At 43.1% G+C, this 19,799-nt stretch overlaps 1 protein-coding gene across 15 annotated transcripts in view; it reads right to left on the reverse strand.

Moving 5' to 3' along the window:
* LOC134063546 (neurexin-1a-like) overlaps positions 1–19,799 on the reverse strand; it is a 277,854-nt gene that overhangs the window by 33,313 nt on the left and 224,742 nt on the right. For 9 of the 15 annotated variants that reach the window (XM_062519108.1, XM_062519107.1, XM_062519105.1 and 6 more), the window contains 2 exons: positions 13,759–13,848; positions 12,001–12,323 (listed from right to left, as the gene is read on the reverse strand). In XM_062519108.1, the coding sequence (XP_062375092.1) occupies positions 12,001–12,323; positions 13,759–13,848 (413 nt within the window). The remainder of the gene's footprint in view (positions 1–12,000; positions 12,324–13,758; positions 13,849–19,799) is intronic. The other 6 variants (XM_062519113.1, XM_062519112.1, XM_062519114.1 and 3 more) reach the window with 1 other exon arrangement.

Below are 19,799 nucleotides of genomic sequence, written 5' to 3' on the forward strand. Positions count from 1 at the left end.
TGACATATCATACACCATACAATATGTAGGCCTAGCTATAACATAGTGAAGTGTCAAACAGCTGCAAAACATTTGGTATTGATGAACGGCGTACCCAGCGAAAGAAATATGGATTATATACTCGGATTTGGTGCAATACATACTCTAGCAAGAAAAGGCACAACCTTCAGAATTCAGCGAGAATTCATGGTTGTAGCCACAAACAGAATCCAAGGGCAAAAAGGTTGCGCAAAGAGATGTTATTGATTTCTTTCCCACAAAATTGATATTTTTCCTCAACTGTCTCTCTGAAGAAACCTAAAACAATATGTAGGCAGGCCTAGCTAACATAAACATGTTTCAACAGCTTTGATAAACACTAGACGACTGTATATCACTCCACATAACCACATGTTACATACTGTATCAACCCCACGCATGTAAATAAGCCTGCTCGTGATGTAACAGATGTCAAATTGTTGATGTGCAAATGATGCCAGTTATGCAATGCTTCCTCTAATAACCGAGCTGAGCCGTGATCTATTATTTAGACCTCCGCAGCAGAGAGGAGACAATGCTATTAAAAAGAGAAATAAATCCATTGTGCGCCCAATCATGACAACCGACAACCAAGAGCGTATAAATAACACGTCTTAAAAAAGAAAAAAAAAAAAAAAAAAAAAAAAGACGGCTGATGAAGATGGCTGAGATCTGGCGTTGGATACATATTCATCAAACAGACATCACTTCTGGCCTCCGAGCACCAGGCAGCACGACTCATTCTGAATATTCACTCATATTCATTTTCACAGTCATGTCTCGGTATTCTATCTGTATATAGAATGATAAACAGCTATTTCTCTATAGACAGGTAGCAAAGGAAGTTACTGGCATTTTTTTTTTTTTTTTTTTTTGCATTGAATGGTGTCCATATCACCAAACAAGATAGCTGCATGTTTTAGCATACATTTGTGCTCACAGGAGACTCTGTTGAAGACTGTGCAAATGCAACACATACTCTTTGTGAGGGTGTTTGCTCACTATCTAGCAGCCATCCCTCCAGTGAGGGAGATAGTCAAGAAACCTCTCTCCCTCTTTCTCTCCTCTCTCTCTCTCTCTCTCTCTCTCTCGCTCTCTCTCTCTCTCTCACACACACATACACTCTCACACACACACACACACACACACACACACACACACACACACACACACACAAAGTAACACCTGTCACATTCATCCACAACAGCTGATGCAACCACCAGCTCTCGGCTTGTTCATGTTCCCTCAATTTTTTTTTAAAATATATTTTTATATATTTCTGCCTTTATTCTTTTTCTTTTCCTGTCCAAGTTTTCTATCTATCCTCTCTTTATTCCTTCTCCTAACTTTTTCTCAGTTAACATCATTTATGCTTCAAAAGCATACATGCCATCCACATAGAATACAAAACAGCAACAACCGATATATACTCATGGTAACAAAACTCACATGCAATTTCATATTGCAATTCAACACCAAGTAACTCCAACAAGAGTAACTCCAACAAGAACAATCCACACATACTGTAAAGCAATGATGATATTAGTTGACACCATGTCTTAACCCGCTCTCTGTATACAGATTTACACGAAGGCCTGAACTTGCAGTTTAGTATTCAGCATATAATAATGATATATCCAGACTAACTCAATAATAGTCTCACTTGAGGGCTGTGGAGGAACAACCATACAGAGGAAACTGGCAAATCTTAAAGCATCTCTGAAATAACTTACATAACCACTAGGCTGAATGTATTTCCTTGGGGCAGCAGCAGCTTGACTTGTAACAACTTCCCCTAGGGCAGAGGACAGTATGCCAGTGCTCAATCTGCCTCCATCCCACAGAGGGGGGAGGGGGGGGGGGTGGTGAAGACTTGGCCTGGGCAAGAGAGCTGAGACAGGGATACTCCCTGACTATTCATCTGGAACACGACCATCTGGAAGTTGAGGAGCCAGAACATGGAATGCCGTCGATTAGGAGCATATGTGAGGCCTGACACCTAACACCTTCCTACTTTGTATTCATGTGATGCAACACACAACTGTTACAGTGCAACTTTAATATGCACTAATTCACTCAGTGAAGTTCCTATTAACAAACAAATACTCTGGGTACTGTTTTATCTAATGGACGGGCAGTTGGGAGTTGGGACGATACGATAGCTCTTTGTCAAACATGCTTGCACCTGTATTCAGAGGCCAATGGCAAGCCTCAGTGAAGGATGAATTCAAAATGCTATGTATAGGAGATATAGTGGAATGCTCTTTTTTTGCAGTAGTTATGATAGCCATTGACTTTAACTACTTGAACTACTTTTTGGTCCGCTCACTGAGACGGCTACGTCCAAATAGCCGCAGACTGAAATGGGATGAAAGACATAAAGCCTTACAGCGTGGCATAAAAGGGATGTTTTTGTTCGACAAATTGCAAACCCTGAGCTCCCTTAATGAAACAAACGCATGCATTAAGCGAGGCAGTTTAAAAGTGCTGTATTCATGCAATGCGTTTTGTGGAGCTGGACTGTTTGCTAAACAGTGGGGGTGTTAATATGCATGTAGGTCAAAGCTAATTATGACCACGACTTGGGGAGCGAATTGGATTGTAATGACTACGGAACAGACCAAGGAGGACCCAGCGCCTCACAGTTGGATAAAACAAACACATAAACAAAGCCAGATCAAACAAGGACAAGAACAAGAAAAACAACAACGCATAGGATTCTAGCTGTACTCACCACCTGAGAGCACTCTCAGCTTTTTTCATTCACTGTAAATGTAATTTACTCTTTTATAACAAGGATTTAATGAGTGTGTATAAGATTCTCTCTCCTTGCGTCTTCCATCTCCTCAGCTCTCAACAATTCCCTATAGAGTCCCAGGTGCATAAAGTGAAGCATAAACACCTTTCTGTTTTGGCTCGAGTTACATATGCTTGTAATGTATAATGCATTTCTTTTGGGAATAATCTAAGAGCTTGGCAACAAATTGAGACAAATATACTGTATATATATATATATATATATATATATATATATATATATATATATATATAGAGAGAGAGAGAGAGAGAGAGAGAGAGAGAGAGAGGGAGCAAAAAGAGTGCAAAAATTCAAAAAGAAAGTGTTTCAAAATATGACACAAAACAAGCAATATCTGTGAAGCCTCATAATGGAAGGTCTCTTTAATCTTGGCAGAGGTCATGCAAGACGCAATGACTCACCAAAGTTGCAATTACGACAAATTAATTACAACTTGATTGTGTACATGGGGCAGCCCGAGTCTGATAAGATGGCGGCTGAGCCGAATCCTATTGCACGGCATACTAAACAGGAAAAGCCATGCAAATGAGATGTGCTTGTTTGTGTGTGTGCACATCTGTTCTATGTGTGTGTGATAGTGTGTGTGTGTGCATGTTTCCCTGTGTTCCTGTTTCAGGAACTGCAAGTCAGTGTATGTGAATTACACCTCTATATTTAACCAGCTTACTTTGGTCAGCGGCAAGCAGAACCATGGCACTTAGGGGGACGCCGACGCAAAGTCTTTCCCGCGGATGCAGGACTATCCCAGGCATCTGAGTGACTGTGGGTGCCTCTCCCTTTGGTTCGGATGCTGTTTTAATCAGCCTGTGAGCCCACACACTCCAGTCAGTGTTTACTGAAGTAATTAAGGTTGATACATCTAATCAGTGGGACTGCACGGGGCCAAATTAAACTGGCACGCCGAGAGAACATCACGCTGTGGAGGCCTGCCAGGAGGGTCCAGTTGTTTCAGGCCTTCTTCGGGGAAATTACAGGTGAAACACCTGAGAGACGGCGCGCTGTCTTTTGCATACATTACATCAGCGCATCAGTGAAAGATGGGGGGATCATCGCAGAAGACACCCCAGCGACACAAGCGGCTGAGTGAGGAGCTTCAGGGAGGCTGTGGCTTCCATGTGCACAGGGCACTAGAATATAGAGCGATGTGCCTTTAATGCACTGTGCAAGTCATTTAGGACACAGATAATTGAATGTTTCAGGTGTTTTACGCTTTTCTGTCTTAAGTGACCTCTGTCTCACAGGATTCATTTGGAGAAACAACATCAGTTATAGAAGTTCGTCTGCTCAGTGAAAATGGAGCTGCTAACAAAATTACCCCTCGAGTGCTTCCTTTGGTGTCTGTCAACATAGAAGCTTGGCCAAGAGATGCCATGTGAAATGTCCGCTAGCTATGGTTGGATATTGTTTCTATTTCTTGAATTTCCTCTTGGGGATCAATAAAGTATCTATCAATCTATCTATCTATCTATCTATCTATCTATCTATCTAATTCTATTGTAACCCTACATTGTTACCCTAATATTGTCACCCTGAATAAGGTAAGGCTATACTTGAAAATTCCTGGACTTGGGCAGGGGCAAATCTGCCTGGTTATGATTGGGTTTGACAGTGGTGTGGAGAGCTGTGGCAGATAGATCCCTCTCTGTCCTTAGCAGGTGAGGGAGGGGTGGGAGTCTGCGTCTATGCCTGCGGACTATCAGACAGCTGTCTCTTACCTGCGTCACACCCTGGCAGAGCAGCCGCAGGTCGTTATCTTCACCTCGCCGATATTCTGACCCTCTCTCTGGCTCAACCTCATCCCTCTGGCACGGAAAACTTTCTGTGAATTCTGTAGGGTAGTCTCAAGGCTCAAGAACTCTTTTTTTTTTTGCCAAATAAAAAATCTCCTTGTTATATAAGTGACCTCATTCTGTGCAGTTTGAAAAATAAGTGTTTTTCATTATTCATCACAACACTTCCAGGAAAAAAAAAAAGAAAAACCCTCTCTGTGTGATGACCTATTATGACCAATTACAGCCCATTACAGTCTTTCTCAGGGGGCATACTGGTGGGGAAGAAGGAAGTTTAACTCCCAAATATCACTAGATTAACTCCACCACGGCAGCCACTCAGCTCTTATGGGAGAGAAAAAAAAAATGGTCATCACAGACAGGCGAGGCCAGCAGCCACCACCTCTTACTCGCCTGACAACCTGGGCCAGGAGAGAGACAAAGGGAACAAGTGTGTTTGTGTCATATGCCTTATTTATCTCTTCACCCCATCGCTCAAAGTGTCCACACCGCTGGCACCTCTGGCTGCCATTAGTCATGTCTGCGACGGAGCAGCAGATTTATTTAAAGGGAAGCAGCCCATCCGTCACCAGGCTCACAGGACAGCGCTGGCTCTTGGATTCTTTTTTTTTTTTTTTTCTCCCGGCTTTCCATTTATTTACCCCTTTTCTTGCGCCGCCAAAAATGGCAGCGAGAGGAAACCTTAAACTTAGTTTTTAGCCATTACGACATTAAGCGGGGCTCGGAAGCCCAGGTGATGGGATGGCGGGGCGGTGCGGAGGTGGGGGGGGGGGGGGGGCGCTGCAGACAGGAGGGCCTGGGGGAGACACGCTGGTGAAATCATACATTTGAGAGCGTGGGCGTCACAAGGGAAAGAGGAGAGGAGGAGAGGAAGAGAGGAGGAGAGGAGGAGAGGAGGAGAGGAAGGGAGCAGAGCTGCTCTGGGCCATCCAAAGCCCCAAAATGACAGCAGGAGAAGTCTGCAAATTGGTCTCCTATTACAAAATTAAAGTGGCCCCCCTTATGGGAAAAGGGAGCGAGATGAGATGAGCAGGCAGGGGTGAAACTCTCAACCGCAGACCAGAGAGAGGGGGGTTGGGGATGAGGGTGGGGATGGTGTGGGGGTGGCGATAGAAGTGGGGCCGGTGAAGAGTGTCTGGGTGAGGGAGGGGGTCTGGGAGAGGTGATGGAGAAGAGGGCTGAAGTCTTCCTGAAGGCAGCCCTCAGCCTCGCTATCTGTTGTGCCGGCCGACAGTTTGTCAGCACTGCATTACAGCCTAATTGGACGGGGCTGGGCTTCGTTATAAGGGAGTTGACACTTCATTAGGACACGGAGGCTCGACTGCAGGGTACCTCCTCTTCAAAAAAAAAAAAAAAAAGAAAAAAAAAAAAAGAGAGAGCGAGAGAGAACGAAGCACACTTGCTGCGGCGGCTACTGCTCAAACACTCGCCCGGACGAGATAACATTGCGTCGGAGAGGCTAAGACAACAAGCTGTCTAACAAGCGGCGGCATGCCACACAGCGAGACAATTTGACCCAGGACACCGTTCTTTTGACGATCGGACTGGGAGGCAGGTGGTTGCTCACGGGGGCCTCCGTCGTGTTTGTTTCCGTCGGAGGAAATGCCACGGCTCTTCCCCACCTCTATGCAAACCTAACCTAACCTAACCTAACCTAACCTAACCTAACGAGACGCGCGGCGGACGGTAGCTCACTAAGGCCCCTCAATACCGCGCCTGCTCTTTTGGCCGTCGCTTCATCGACCCTGAGCTTAAAGTGTGTCGAAGAAGTGATTCATTTGGCACGACGAGCCGGGAAGTAATGAGAGCTAATGATCTGTGGGTGTTGATAACCTTTGCCAAAGGGAAAACTCTAGTCTGATCAGCTGTAATTATATAGCGCAGGCAAAGCCTGGGTTGTAGAGACAGCTTACACCAACTCCCGCCTCGTTGATGAAATGGAAGTAAACACATTAAAATGAACCCAAGCATGTCTAGGATTTATATTGGTCTTTGGCATTTGAGCCATTTCATCCATCATACACCTAAGGCTTTGATAAATAGATTATCCTCGATTTGCATGCATCTCGTATCCCCATAAAGGAGCCTCATGCAGAGTACAAGGCTAAATGTTATCAATGCAGATGTATGTAACTGAGGATGACCTAAATGCGAGTGCAAGTCCTTGGCATGAACAGAGGAAAAAAATGAGTGATGGAGATAAAAGGTGGAGAGATAGACAGGCAGGGTGGAAATAAAGAGGGAGACTAAGAAAGACACGGGAGAGTGGGGCGTCTTTGTGCCGTTTCCCCCTTGTGTGCTGTCTGGGCCCCCATCTCTGACTGTGACTCGTCAAGTGGCTCTTTAACCAGCTGACCTTCTCCCGCCTTCATGCCCGCGTCCCTCTCCATGGCCTTTTCATTTGGCGAGCCACCCACCCACCCGCAGCCGCCACCACCCAAGCCTGCCTGGCCGCTGTCGCTCACCCCAGGAGACTCGGCAGGGCTCCCTCTTCAATACCTCTCCACGGCGCCCTGAGCGGACCTGACATTTCTGCGCTTTCACACACACACACACACACACACACACACACACACACACACACGCACACTCCCCTGTCCTTGAGCGCGTTTGAACTTTGCGCGCCTCTATCGGAATCATCGCGAATGAGTCTGCCTGCGTTCGACAGGCAGCTGAATGCTCTCTGATACGGGCGACAAGGGTGTCTACCGAGGTGCGGAGTCGCAACATGGCGCGGGAAGAAAAGCAAAGGGTCTGATGGCTGGCAGACAGAAAGAAGCGAGTGGGCCGAATGGATGTGATACACTGTAAGCCATAAAACTTAAAAACATATTGCGCAATCAACAACAGCGGAGCCAAGCATTCGAACATGAAACTAAATCATTAACGTTACATCACAGTGAAATTGACATCATGGCATGCTTAAAGATACATGGCAATGAACCCACAGTGAAACGAGTGGGTAGAGAGGATCGGAGGGTAGAACTTTCTTTTTTCACAGCTTAAAAGATGCCAGCTTTCTAAAATGCAAGTATCCACAAGGGTAGGTTTCTAAACACATTCTTACGCCAATAAGAATATCAAAGTGTATATTAGCCATGCATTGTGGGGGGATGCCCATGGCATGTCAGGAAAAGATACTGTGAGGTGCAAAATGATCTTCAACTGACCAGTAAGGTGCTGACATGACAGGGTTACATGGAGCATATGAATGATTCATTTTTGAATGGGCAGAAAAGTTTCTACACTCACTCACAGTGAAAAGGTGAAAAGCGAGTCTGCAGAAACAAAAAAAAATCTGCCCTTTTTTCCCTGTGCCTCTTCCACTATTCCGCTCGCAGAATGTCTACTCTTGCACTCTCTAAAAGTCTGCTGCACATGACCCACCAGAGGCTGGCAAGACCTCCATATCCTGCTTCCATGACAACCCTGAAGGCCTGTCAAAACACCTAAAGGTCTCTCAGAAAAAGTCTAGTTAAAAAAGAAAAAAAGAAAGAAAAAAAAAATCCAATTCGTATACATTTCTGTTGTGTAAGAGAAACATACTGCCAGTACTCTTGTCTGACAAATTTGTTATCAAACATGTCAGTACACTTTAACTCCATGAACTGCGACAACAGAAGCGTACTGCTGCTGACATGATTACCTGTAAAGAAAAAAAACACAACTAATCTATATGGGCATAGTTGCATATCTAAGCCATTCATTATCCTCATCTCTACATGTGAAGGAAGGCTGCTTGTTGTGCTGTGACATAATTCTGTAGGCAAGGGTATACCTACTAAGTAAGTACGCTGTGGAGTACTTCAGTTAAATGGGATGGACTGCTGAGAGTGGATGGATAGTTCCAAACATTGTATCCATTCCTAACTCCATACTAATCTGATAAAACTCTACAGTCAGATGTTGCAGATGGTGATGGTGTTTTCATTCAATGGTGAACATTAGCCATCATTTAGGCAATTTATGTATGGCCAAAATAAAATGTTGATATCCACAATTAAAGATTCTCTTTAATTGTGGATATCAACATTTTATTTTGGCCATACATAAATTGCCTAAATCCAGCGATCTACACACTGGCGGCATGAACAGGACATACTCACAGAGTGTAGTGCTGTTGCTGCCTGAATTGCCAGATTTCTTCTGATTTCTCCTTAAAATAGGAGGTCAGACAATCATGTACTGTAAAATCAACATTATTGATTAATTTCATTCTAATTAGATCTGGAAGAAAGCCTTGGGTCTTTTGTCATAATGTTGGCACAGCAAGCCTTTAACCTCTACAAAAACAGTACAAGAATAAGAATAAGCACTAAGGACATTTTATTGGGAAATGAAAAAAAGAAAAAAAAATCCAGTTTAACTTGCAAGCTATGCCACATGGTGTGACAGAATGAGAGTGCCTGGTATTAAAAATGTGAGTCTGTCGTATGGTCCATTGGTTAATTTTGCACATGGATTATGGCGTTTTGTGGCAATGGATCAAAAGACGAGTCCAATGAAAATGAACAGTATACTGTAGTAGCAGGTGCTTCAGTTGATCCGCTAATGAGCGATGCCCTGGTCTTAACAGAAGCTGGGCTTTGTTTGGAGGGGATACAGGGTATCAGTTCTGGTCTTCCCTCTGCGGACATGTTCCACATCTCTACAATGGAGGGAGCTGGAAACCGCTTGTTCTATTTTAGAAAGCACCGGATTAACTGGGCCACTGACCATTGTTGTGAATAATAATAACAATAACAATAATAAAAACATTTAATCCTATTTATCTATGTGCTATTATTGCTCTTAAGGAGGTTATGTTTTTGTTGTCTTTAGTTTGTTTGTCTGTAATCAATGAACACAAATTTATTCATATAGTAAACTGGATTACACTACCATCACAGTTTTTATGTGAATAAGCACTGTGAATGAGAGTGTTGTAGCATGGGGCAAGAATTTTATGCCCATAGACCCACTTTATTTTGCGTAATTCTGATTATTTAACAGTCAACAAGATGCTGTTACAGTGTTCTTGCCAGTGGGAAAAAATCTGTTACTTGACGGGCTCTCAGTGCTGGATTGCTGCAGAGCAAATGTGTCTCTTAAGTGCAAATCAAACTTTGAAATACTGACATAATGCCACTTCAAAATATCTGCTCAAGGCAATCTGCTCAGCCATTCTCTATGTGGCGCACCCAATGTATGCAATTACTGGGAGGGAATGTGCAACTGAGAAATGTCAAAAAAAATGTCACAGGTGCTGTACTGGAATCTGAAGGCCCAAGTCAAATCATTTTCATTAGAAAGCCAACAGAAATGAACACTGCGAGAGCATCAGAGTTTCAGTGCTGATCAGTGTGTGTTCAAAGCAGGGCCTCAGGCTGTGAGTTCCTCTCTTTCCCCAAATGTAATAATTCAATCATCTGCAAAGAGTAATGTGGCTGCCATTTAATGGTAATCACAGGAGTGCAGCACTCTGAAGATAAACTACACTTAAAATCCACTCTTTTGTGGACTAACACAAACAACTTCCTTTAACATCTCACAGCTAGTCATATATCACAATACTATAGCAAATAATCATAGCAATGATAACAGTAACAGATACTAAATCAGCCAACACTACTCGTGTATGTCTGAGGAATTAAGTTGTCAAAACTTAAGTACAATCATCACTATCTTGTCATTATGAAACATAAACCATTGTATAGCCATCTTGGGATAACTTTGTTGCGTTGACATGTGCTGTGAATTACAGAAAGCTCCTGCTAGCCTTTGTGAATCCATCCCTATGGGGGGCAGACTCGGGCCACGGCCCGGGCCATTCATTTGGCATGAAAGTGATTCAATGCACAACGCTTGGGGGGGGGGGGAGAAACACTTCCTTTCGAACCAAAACATGCAATCACTCCGGGGATTCACATGGAGCCATTTAAGTGCCGCTGCTTCACGTTTTCATTGGCCTCCTTTTTATTGGAGCTCTTGAGCGCACTGGCCACAAAAGCCCTCTGGGCAGTGCATCTTCATTTCTTGCTTTTATGACAGGGCCACTAAAATAAGGGGTCCTCGCGCGCGCGCACACACACACACGCACACGCACACACACACACACACACACACACACACACACACACACACACACACACACACAGATGCATGCACAGCCACTTGCCACGCAAACACACACTCACATAGACACAAACACAACACACACACACACACACACACACACACACACACACACACACACACACACACACACACACACACACACACACACACACACACACACACACACACACACACACACACACACACACACACACACACACACACACACACACACACACATCCTCTTCTTCTTCACAGTGCACAGAAGAGGAACTATCCAGAGGTGCAGTGGGTAGCCTGTACTCCACTTTCTCTGGCCTAGATAATAGCCACTCTCAGCTGGCCTTTCTCTCCCCCCTTGTCTGCGCGCGGAAAAACCATCAGCCTCATAAAGGGGCCGTGGCAAATGTGGTGCACTTACTGTATGGAGTCACTCCGAGGCAATGAGGCCCGTACCAAATCTTTGCTTTCGGATCAAAAGGGAGAAACACACGGAGCAAAGAGGAGGGCACAGAAGCGCCTCAGTGAAAGCCTTGGCATTGTACGAAACCAGGACACAACAGTCTGCGTATGTGTGACCGACCTAGTAGGAAATAAATGCTCTCAATAAATGGGAGGGGGGGAGGAAATAGAAGAGAATATTTCGGGTCCGTATAAGACGACACTCTGTTTAGATTTGCAGACATCCCTTTAGGCCATGGCTGATTCATGCAGTGCCTCAGACGCATCCTGCAAGCAGTTTGTACAAGCTTCAGTAAAGCCTTCCCAAGCAGTCTACAAAGGAGTCTCCTAATCTAATTTGGCTGGGTATGAATGATATAAACGCCAGTGTCATTATACGTCACCATTACTTCTGAACACGAGAAAGAGGCCAATAACATGCTTAAGAGACTCTTTCAATCTATCTTCACAGTTGTACCCAAAATGTTTGTGAGTCAGGTGCTCGAAGAGACACAGAGTAACACGACATTAAATGTTCTGTTACAAGGTGGACAATCCAGAGCATAAAAGTCTTGTCATGTAGTCCTTTGGCCTGTGCACTGAACACAGGTGACATCACTACTGTAGAAAGCTGATCTACTGTACCTGGGTGAAGAGTTGTGCCTATTATGATCAGCTGGATTCTTTAATGTTTGGAACATATATGGATGGACTTTCACTTTCTGAAGCTGGCATGTCCATTTCTGCTACACTGTCTGTTTGATCTTTCGGGGGGAAAAGCACAGACCATGTCTGAAGTTGGAGAAAGGGCAATGCCACCGTAAGCTGGTGCCTTACCTGCTGCGGTTCTCTCGGAGTCGTCTGCTTGACCCGTCTGCTGGCCGCCGTGGTGGTGGTGATCTCCATGATGGAGGTGGAGGTCTCCGAGCGGTTGGCGGTGGCGCTGGACTGCGGGGTGATGGAGGAGGACGGCGCCTCGCCCACCAGGCGCACGCTCCCTTCGATCTGGATGTTGGGGTCGCCCTCCACCGCCATGTTGAAGACCTTGAGGCCGTTGTAGTAGAGCCCCGAGAGCTGGCCCTGGAACGCTCGGGTGCGGTCTTTCTCCAGGCCGCCGATCTGAATGGTGGTTTGGCTGTTGAAGATAGTGAGCTGGCGCCCTGTCGGGAAACAACGTTACATACGTGCGAGAGTGTTTAACGGCACTCTTTCGGGCAATTAGAAGAGAGAGCAAAGAGAAGGTGATGAGAAATAATCGCGCCGCGGAGAAAGACGGATTATTTGCCCAGTGGCTAATGAGGGCGATAAATTACCTGGTGCTGGAGCAGACTCATGGTAATTTATTGCCGTTATAATGAAGGAATGCTTATGAAATGCAGATTCAAAGGAGGAGGGGGGGAAAAAACGAATGAAAGAAAAACATTTGTGGTAGTCTTAAATCAATGTGCCTTTGCTAAAAGGACAATCAAATCGATGTAATAGCGTTTCTTTCTCACAAGAGAAAGGCAATTAAGAACCTGATCCGGCATCTTGTTAAAAATGAGCTGTATTGACAGCAGTGCTTACAACTATCTGACTCTAACCTCACGTGAGTGTTGAAGGTGAATGCTCAACAAATGACTGAAGGAAGTTTTATTTAACAATTTTCGATAAATCTTCTGACTATCACTTACACTCTTATTACATAATCATAAACAACAACAACACAAAACAGCTATCGTTTTCAAACTGATCTCATATTGTAAGATACAAATTTGGTCTACAATACAGGGTGAAATGAAAAGAACAGTAGAAAAGCTCCTTCAGACTGCCTTTTAGCAAGAGTGGTGTAAAAGTGAAATAAAGATGGCTAAAACATGTGGAAAGGGGCAAATTAAGTGTCTGGAGACTTGACTCTGGAATATGAAAAGAGGAAAAAAATAAAGAAATAGAAAACGAAATAAAATATAATAAACAGAAAAGGCAAACAAATGACACGTATCAAGTGAGAGATACAGATTTGAATTTTCAACACACACATGCATGCACTCAAAATTTGTGTTTAATTATTTGTATGGTCCGTAATAGTGTGCATCTCCTCTATGTCCATACCCTGTGCAAATTTACAATGATTGTTAAAGGGACTCAGTACTGAAGCCAATTACTGTTTTACTCTATTTAACATATCTACAAGTTTAAATGTGTGCGGTTTTCATGACAAAAAAACACATATCAGTATACATGTGTAAAGAATATGTAAATATGATCTCTGTCTACGAGATTACTTTTATCCTGATCATTTAAATGTTTAAGACAGATAAAAATGGCTATAATATGTGATTTATAGATAGTTTAATAGTATTAATATTAATGACTGAGTTAGATTTATATTTACAGTCCCTTTAACCTGAAGTTACAAAAAATAAAAAAGTATTATACAGCTCAATACATTATTATGCAAAATGTAGGTACTTCAAGCTACGTTTTCTTCATTTTAAATCGCTTGGTTTAATTGGGTTTACTGAACATTTATTTCGATTCGTTTATTCGTGTTACAAAGTATTACTTTGTTATGTTCAAATTATTTTTTATTTAAAGTTTTAATCAATGTTTTACCTTTGTCGAGTAGCCATTCGTCAACTACTCGACCAAGTCGGTATGGGATTCGCTGTCTAGCAATCGCCAGGCGTTCGTTATCAAAGTTGCCTTTAAAGTTTAAAGAGACATTTCATTGGTTAAAATCTGTAAGGTCAAAGGTTAAATGTTAATACTTAAAGCTTGAGCTATACAACTGTCACAATCGTTTGTTTGGAAATTTTTAGATATTTATAAACAAAGCTATCTGCAACATCCTACTGACCAAACTTTTCATTCAATACATTTTATTTTATTTTATCAAACAAATTATTCCTAAGTTAATTATGAATTAGTCCGCAGAGTTTTCATCTAAATTAATGTTAAGTTAAAGACCAATCCAAAACAACAAATTTAAAACATAACCATGGCATAAATATTTACAAAAATTTCCAATGCATGATTTTCTTTTCTTTTTTTCCCATTATTTTCTTTCTGGAGAAATTTTAATCTAGTTATACATACTGCATCTCACCAGGAACATCATTTTATTTATTATTAGTCAAATACATTCAACCTTTTGCACCAAATTATTAATTTAGATCTACAAAAAAATACCTCCATGGTCAGACATATCTCCCATTTCCATTTAAAAAGACTAATTAACCAGTCAAAGTATGCTAACAGGATATACAGTGGTGACGAAACTTGAAGATTTGCAGGTTCAGGACATAAAAAATGAAAGAAAGTTAGGCAGCTGAAACAGGCAGAACACACAACAGTACAGAATAAAAGCCCTCAGAGGGATATACACTGTGGAAGGCTTTGACAAAAGCTGACATTTAAATCGGATTGTTTTGATTAAAACACTAAGTCAGTGTCACCTCTCCGTCATTCACATTCTTCTCATCCTCGTGTTGTGGAAACAACCAGCATTCCCACCAACAAATTTAGAACATCTCACCCCTTCCCTCAGCAGATTTCAGTCACGAAAAAATCCTCTAGCAGTGAATCTCTTTCCTCACCACCTCACTGCGTTCCAAATCAAATAGACGCGGTCTGATTACATTTCTCCTGGAACTTTGCAGGATTTACACAAAATAATATTGATTTGTTATCTCTCACATTGCTCTGACTGAGTATAATGGTAAGGGGATTTGGAGCTCCATATTCTTCATATATATTGATCACAGGATGTCTGAATCCCTTTCCCGTGTGGGAGAAAGAAAAGACGAAAGGTAATGAGTTTGAGGAGGAACTCTGAGGAGCTTCTAACAATAGATATAACACTGACAGCCAAAATGGAAACAATGTGGCAACAGCTTCCAGTTAGAGCTGATAGTGTGGTTCATGTGCCGAGGCTTAGTGAAAAGAAAAGTGTAGCTATACACAGGCCAATAATCTGTGGAGGAAAGAGAGAATCCAGTGATGTGGACGTTGAGTGACACCTCACCCTTTCTATAGTCTTCCTAAATTGGATTCCGTCCAGTTCAATTGTTCCACAAGTTGACAATATTCTGTCACATTTCAAGTTCACTCCTTTCTCTCGTATCTGTCTTTTCCCCCAACAGCTCTGAGAGTAAAGGTTGAGGGTAGAGGTGCTAATCTTGTGCTGAGTGACTTCTGCGCAGGGGAGAGAGGGATTACCGCGGAACATTCTGGCAGCTTTGCACCCAACTGTCTGAGTAGATAGACAAAGAATTCAATATGCCATGTCTGCCTTGAATGTCAGGTCCTCAGTCTTACTTGAGGTCATAATTCCATCCTTATTTCAGAAACAAAAAAAAAAAACGTTTTATAATTCATGGCTACAATTAAGACAAGCATTGCCATACCTGAAGTGATTTAGAACGAAGATGTAAAGTAAATACCTCTGCCCAGTCCAGTAATACGATCACTATACAGTTCAATTTCTCTACAGTTAAAGTCTTTCACATAATATGACGATAGGCCTGATAGGCTGATAACAATAATTGATTGACAGGTCTTTGACTAAAGGCTTTTCTCTTGCCCTATATATCCCCTGTCTGGGATAGCAAGGATCGGGGGCCACTAACTGCTGACAACCGTGCAGAAATGGATGGTGTCAGGAAAAAGTAGGTGAGAGAGCTTCATTATTTTCACTTTTATGTCTGGATGTGTTTGTGTGTGTGTGTGTGTGTGTGTGTGTGTGTGTGTGTGTGTGTGTGTGTGTGTGTGTGTGTGTGTGTGTGTGTGTGTGTGTGTGTGTGTGTGTGTGTGTGTGTGTGTGTGTGTGTGTGTGCGCAGTATGTTTGTACTTATTTACCTCCTGACAGTTGCAATTTTGTGCAGATGGGCTTTTACCTCCCAGAGGTCCTCTGACAAAGCAGTAATCTTTTACAATTTATAGGCTTTAAAAACGCCGCTGTCCCGTTTCGTTTGCCTTCTCTGATATTTTCATACAGAATAAACACAAGATAAGAATCCTGCACGGGGGTTATATGAAAAGGGAAAACGTTGAGACATATAGGGTATATACCTGGACATTTAGGGGAAAAAAACCTACTGAACGTTGCCTTTAGATCTTAGCAGAGGCTACAGCTAAATAAGTATTAGTAACTACAGTATAGGACACTAACATCAGTCAGGGAAATAAATCTACACTGCACATGGTCCAATGTATAAATATCATCTTTTGAATGACTCAGACCTTGAGTTGTAGCACATTTGCCTTCATTACTCTGCAAGTGGCACCTCCTGTGCAGTTGGGCAGTCATATGCTTGGGGAGAACTTCGGGAGTAGAGGCTCTGCTGGCTAGATAAGACGATCTTAACGCTGACACCTTTTCGTCTGGTAACGGATGCTCATCGCTGGGCCTCTTGCCCACCGCCCGTGTTAATTAACTCTGAATGCTATCGAGCCGCGATCGCATATCGATTCCCTCCCGAGGATGTGCCTGTGTTCAACAATGCTATCACTGCTGCTGCTGCTGCTGCTGCTGCCTTCCAGTTCAACCACTGAATCTGCATTGGCCTCCTCTCCTGTGCCCATGCTCTGGGGGCACAGAGGGCTGGGTGGATGGGGAGTTGGGCTGGGTGTGTGTGTGTGTGTGTATGTGTGTGTGTGTGTGGTGGGGGTGCCAGTTTTTGGGGAGCGGGGATGAGTCCGACTTATCTTTAGCGCCCAGGCAGCAGAGAACCAGCGGAATGCCGGTGTGGCTGCCAGAAGGGCTGGGCTCATTCGGAGGTTTCCCCTCTCTGTTAATAGTGTGCTCAGATAAGGCCCGAGCTTTGTCTCATTACAAACTCCCACACAGCACACTACATGGGGGAAAAAATATAAACGTGCATATATCAAAATGTCTGCCTATTTGACTCTGGGAGATTAAAAAAACCCAAATACAATTCGCAGAGAGAGAGAGAATAAATGTATGTAAGCATCCCCTGCACTGAGAGAGAGAAAGAGATATGTCTGCTCGGTCTATTGTTTGTGCACCCAAGCATGGTTGACTGGCTGCAAGGTGAGCTTGACAAACTGGGTAAGTGAAGACAGGGATGCTGCGGGGTGGAGGGTGGAGGGTGGTGCAGATATAATAATGTGATGGGCTGGCCTCTGGACGCCATGTCACAAGCTGTGCTACGCTGCCTCTGACTCATTAGGACTGCAGCTGGGCCCAGGAAGCAAACAACGTCACCACGCCACATCTCTTCCCCCCTCCTCCACACAGAGTGCAACAGCATCCCCACTCGCTCTGACTACTTGGCTACCACTGACTGCATTGGACAGGGGAGACAGAGATCAAAACAGAGATTCATACCGATAATATACTGTATTTGTATTATATGTATGTATGTATGTACTGTATGTATGTATGTATGTATGCATGTATGCATGTACTGTATGTATGTATGTATGTATGTATGTGCAGTATGTATATGTATCTATCTCTCTATCTCTCTCTCTATCTATCTATCTATCTATCCAACTATCTTTCTATCAGATACTGTAGGTAGACAGACAGATAAATAGAGTGAAAAAAGGCAGGGCAGAACATAGAGTAAAGGAATAGAACACAGTGTGTGCATTAGTGCCCTGTTCTGCCACTCCATTGCCCTGGGTGCTTGGGTGTCACTGTTGACATTACTGTCATAAGGAGAGTGGTGAGAGGACTCTACTCTTGGGCTTTATGGTATAGTTGACCTCTCCCTGCCCCCTAGTCCTCTTGTAGCTTATTTTACGCCTCGCCCTGATATTTTACCCATCACTCTATAAAGGCTGGCTTGGCTCACCATCATTTACAAGAGTATGTTTGAGGAGTAAGGACTACAGTATTTCATTTGTAATCCGCAATTCTGCATACAACTTAAAATGTACTGCCGATGGTTTTCATTGCACTTTCTTCAGGGAATTTGCGCAAAAATATTTGCACAAAGATGTGCATCTGAAATATCAATAGGAGGTAAAGAATAACTTGCCACCTCTATCTTTATATTAGTCAATGGTGATATCTACCCTAAGGAAGAGACTACATAGAAAGAGGAATCTTGAGCATTAAGCTATACATGCTTTACGTATAGTTAAGAGTGTGACTAACATCTCTACTGGCAAACTCAAATGGAAGTACATCCTCATAACGTGTGAGAAACCAACCACATAGGCGACCTGTTCTACATTCTAGATTAGTCTCTTGAAATGTAACATATAACTCAAGCCATTCAGCGCAGCCTGTGACTTGCAAGCATGGCGAAGGTGGAGGCTCTTCATCATTTTTACATGGGAATGGCAAACCACACAACACAACAGGCTTCCCATGCCTCTGTGGTCGTATCAAAAGCTGTGTTCAGCACTTCCTTAACTAGATGTAAAATGTAAGAATGTGCAATTATCGCGTAAGCAACATGTCTCTTATCACTCCCTCGCTCAACTCCGCTCCTCATTAAAAATTTAAATTCATTCGGGTTATCAGCACTCCTTTATACTTCCCTGTCACTCTTCTTCCGAGCAACAAAAAGTGGTCACGACTCCCCAGCTCATCTCTAGTGACATAAAAAATGTTTTTTTTTATTTTCTAATTCATTATTTTATTATTTTTTATCTTACCATGGCTAACCTACCATAACAAATAGGCATTTCCCTCAACTGGACTCCATGAATGACACGTGAAATAGCCATGATGACACTACAATGGTTTGGGTACTGAATCATAAAATATACTTACACAAAGATTTGAATAAACCTTGAAATGTGAAGGAAATAGACCTTCAAAGCTAGAGTCTCTGACAATTGATTTAGCCAAATTAATTACGTGCATTGCAAGCGGTTCTCTGTGGTTTAGTATCAACTCTGATACTCTAAGCAGGGGACTCTTCATCATAGATCATCATCATCATCTCAAATAGTGCAGGCTGCAGTAACTCTGCAATAACAACACATGATCCATCTTAAATATCTAAAAGCCAGCAGATTGCAGTCCCCTTTGGATTGCTATTATACACTCAGCCTGATCATGCAGATGATGTTTCAAAGTTTGCACAGTCACATAAAAGAGTCTGTGCACTTGAATTTAATGCAGCCCTGATCTCTGTGGCTGAAAGTCTCTCTAGGAACTGTTTACATAACAGAATTATTCATATGATGTACATAATTCTACAGAGAGTGTATGTGTATGTGTGTGTGTGTGTGTGTGTGTGTGTGTGTGTGTGTGTGTGTGTGTGTGTGTGTGTGTGTGTGTGTGTGTTAGCATATGTTCTTCAAGTCAATAGAGCATCTCTCTTATAAATAAGTACCATATGCTATGGGCACTGTATCTAGGCAATTAACCCCCGGGCAATGATCAGTGCGTAGGCTGCTGGTCAGTATCTATTACGATTCTCTCCTACAGGAGGCCCCGCAGAGGGGTTGGGGAGCCTATCTGTGAATGCTCCCTCTTTATCCAAGCACAGGATTGCACATGCCTGAGTAGGTCATCAGACACTGCGGAGGGAGGGGGTGGTGGTGGTGGTAGTGGTGGTGGTGGTGGTGGTAGTGCTGGTGGTAGGGACTTTGGGTGTGGGTGGGTTTAATTCATTTGCCCGCTTCCACGGCTGTAGACACACTGACAAAGGGCATCTTTTGCATACCA

Source organism: Sardina pilchardus, chromosome 18 (assembly GCF_963854185.1).
Source record: "Sardina pilchardus chromosome 18, fSarPil1.1, whole genome shotgun sequence".
Taxonomy (NCBI): domain Eukaryota; kingdom Metazoa; phylum Chordata; class Actinopteri; order Clupeiformes; family Clupeidae; genus Sardina; species Sardina pilchardus.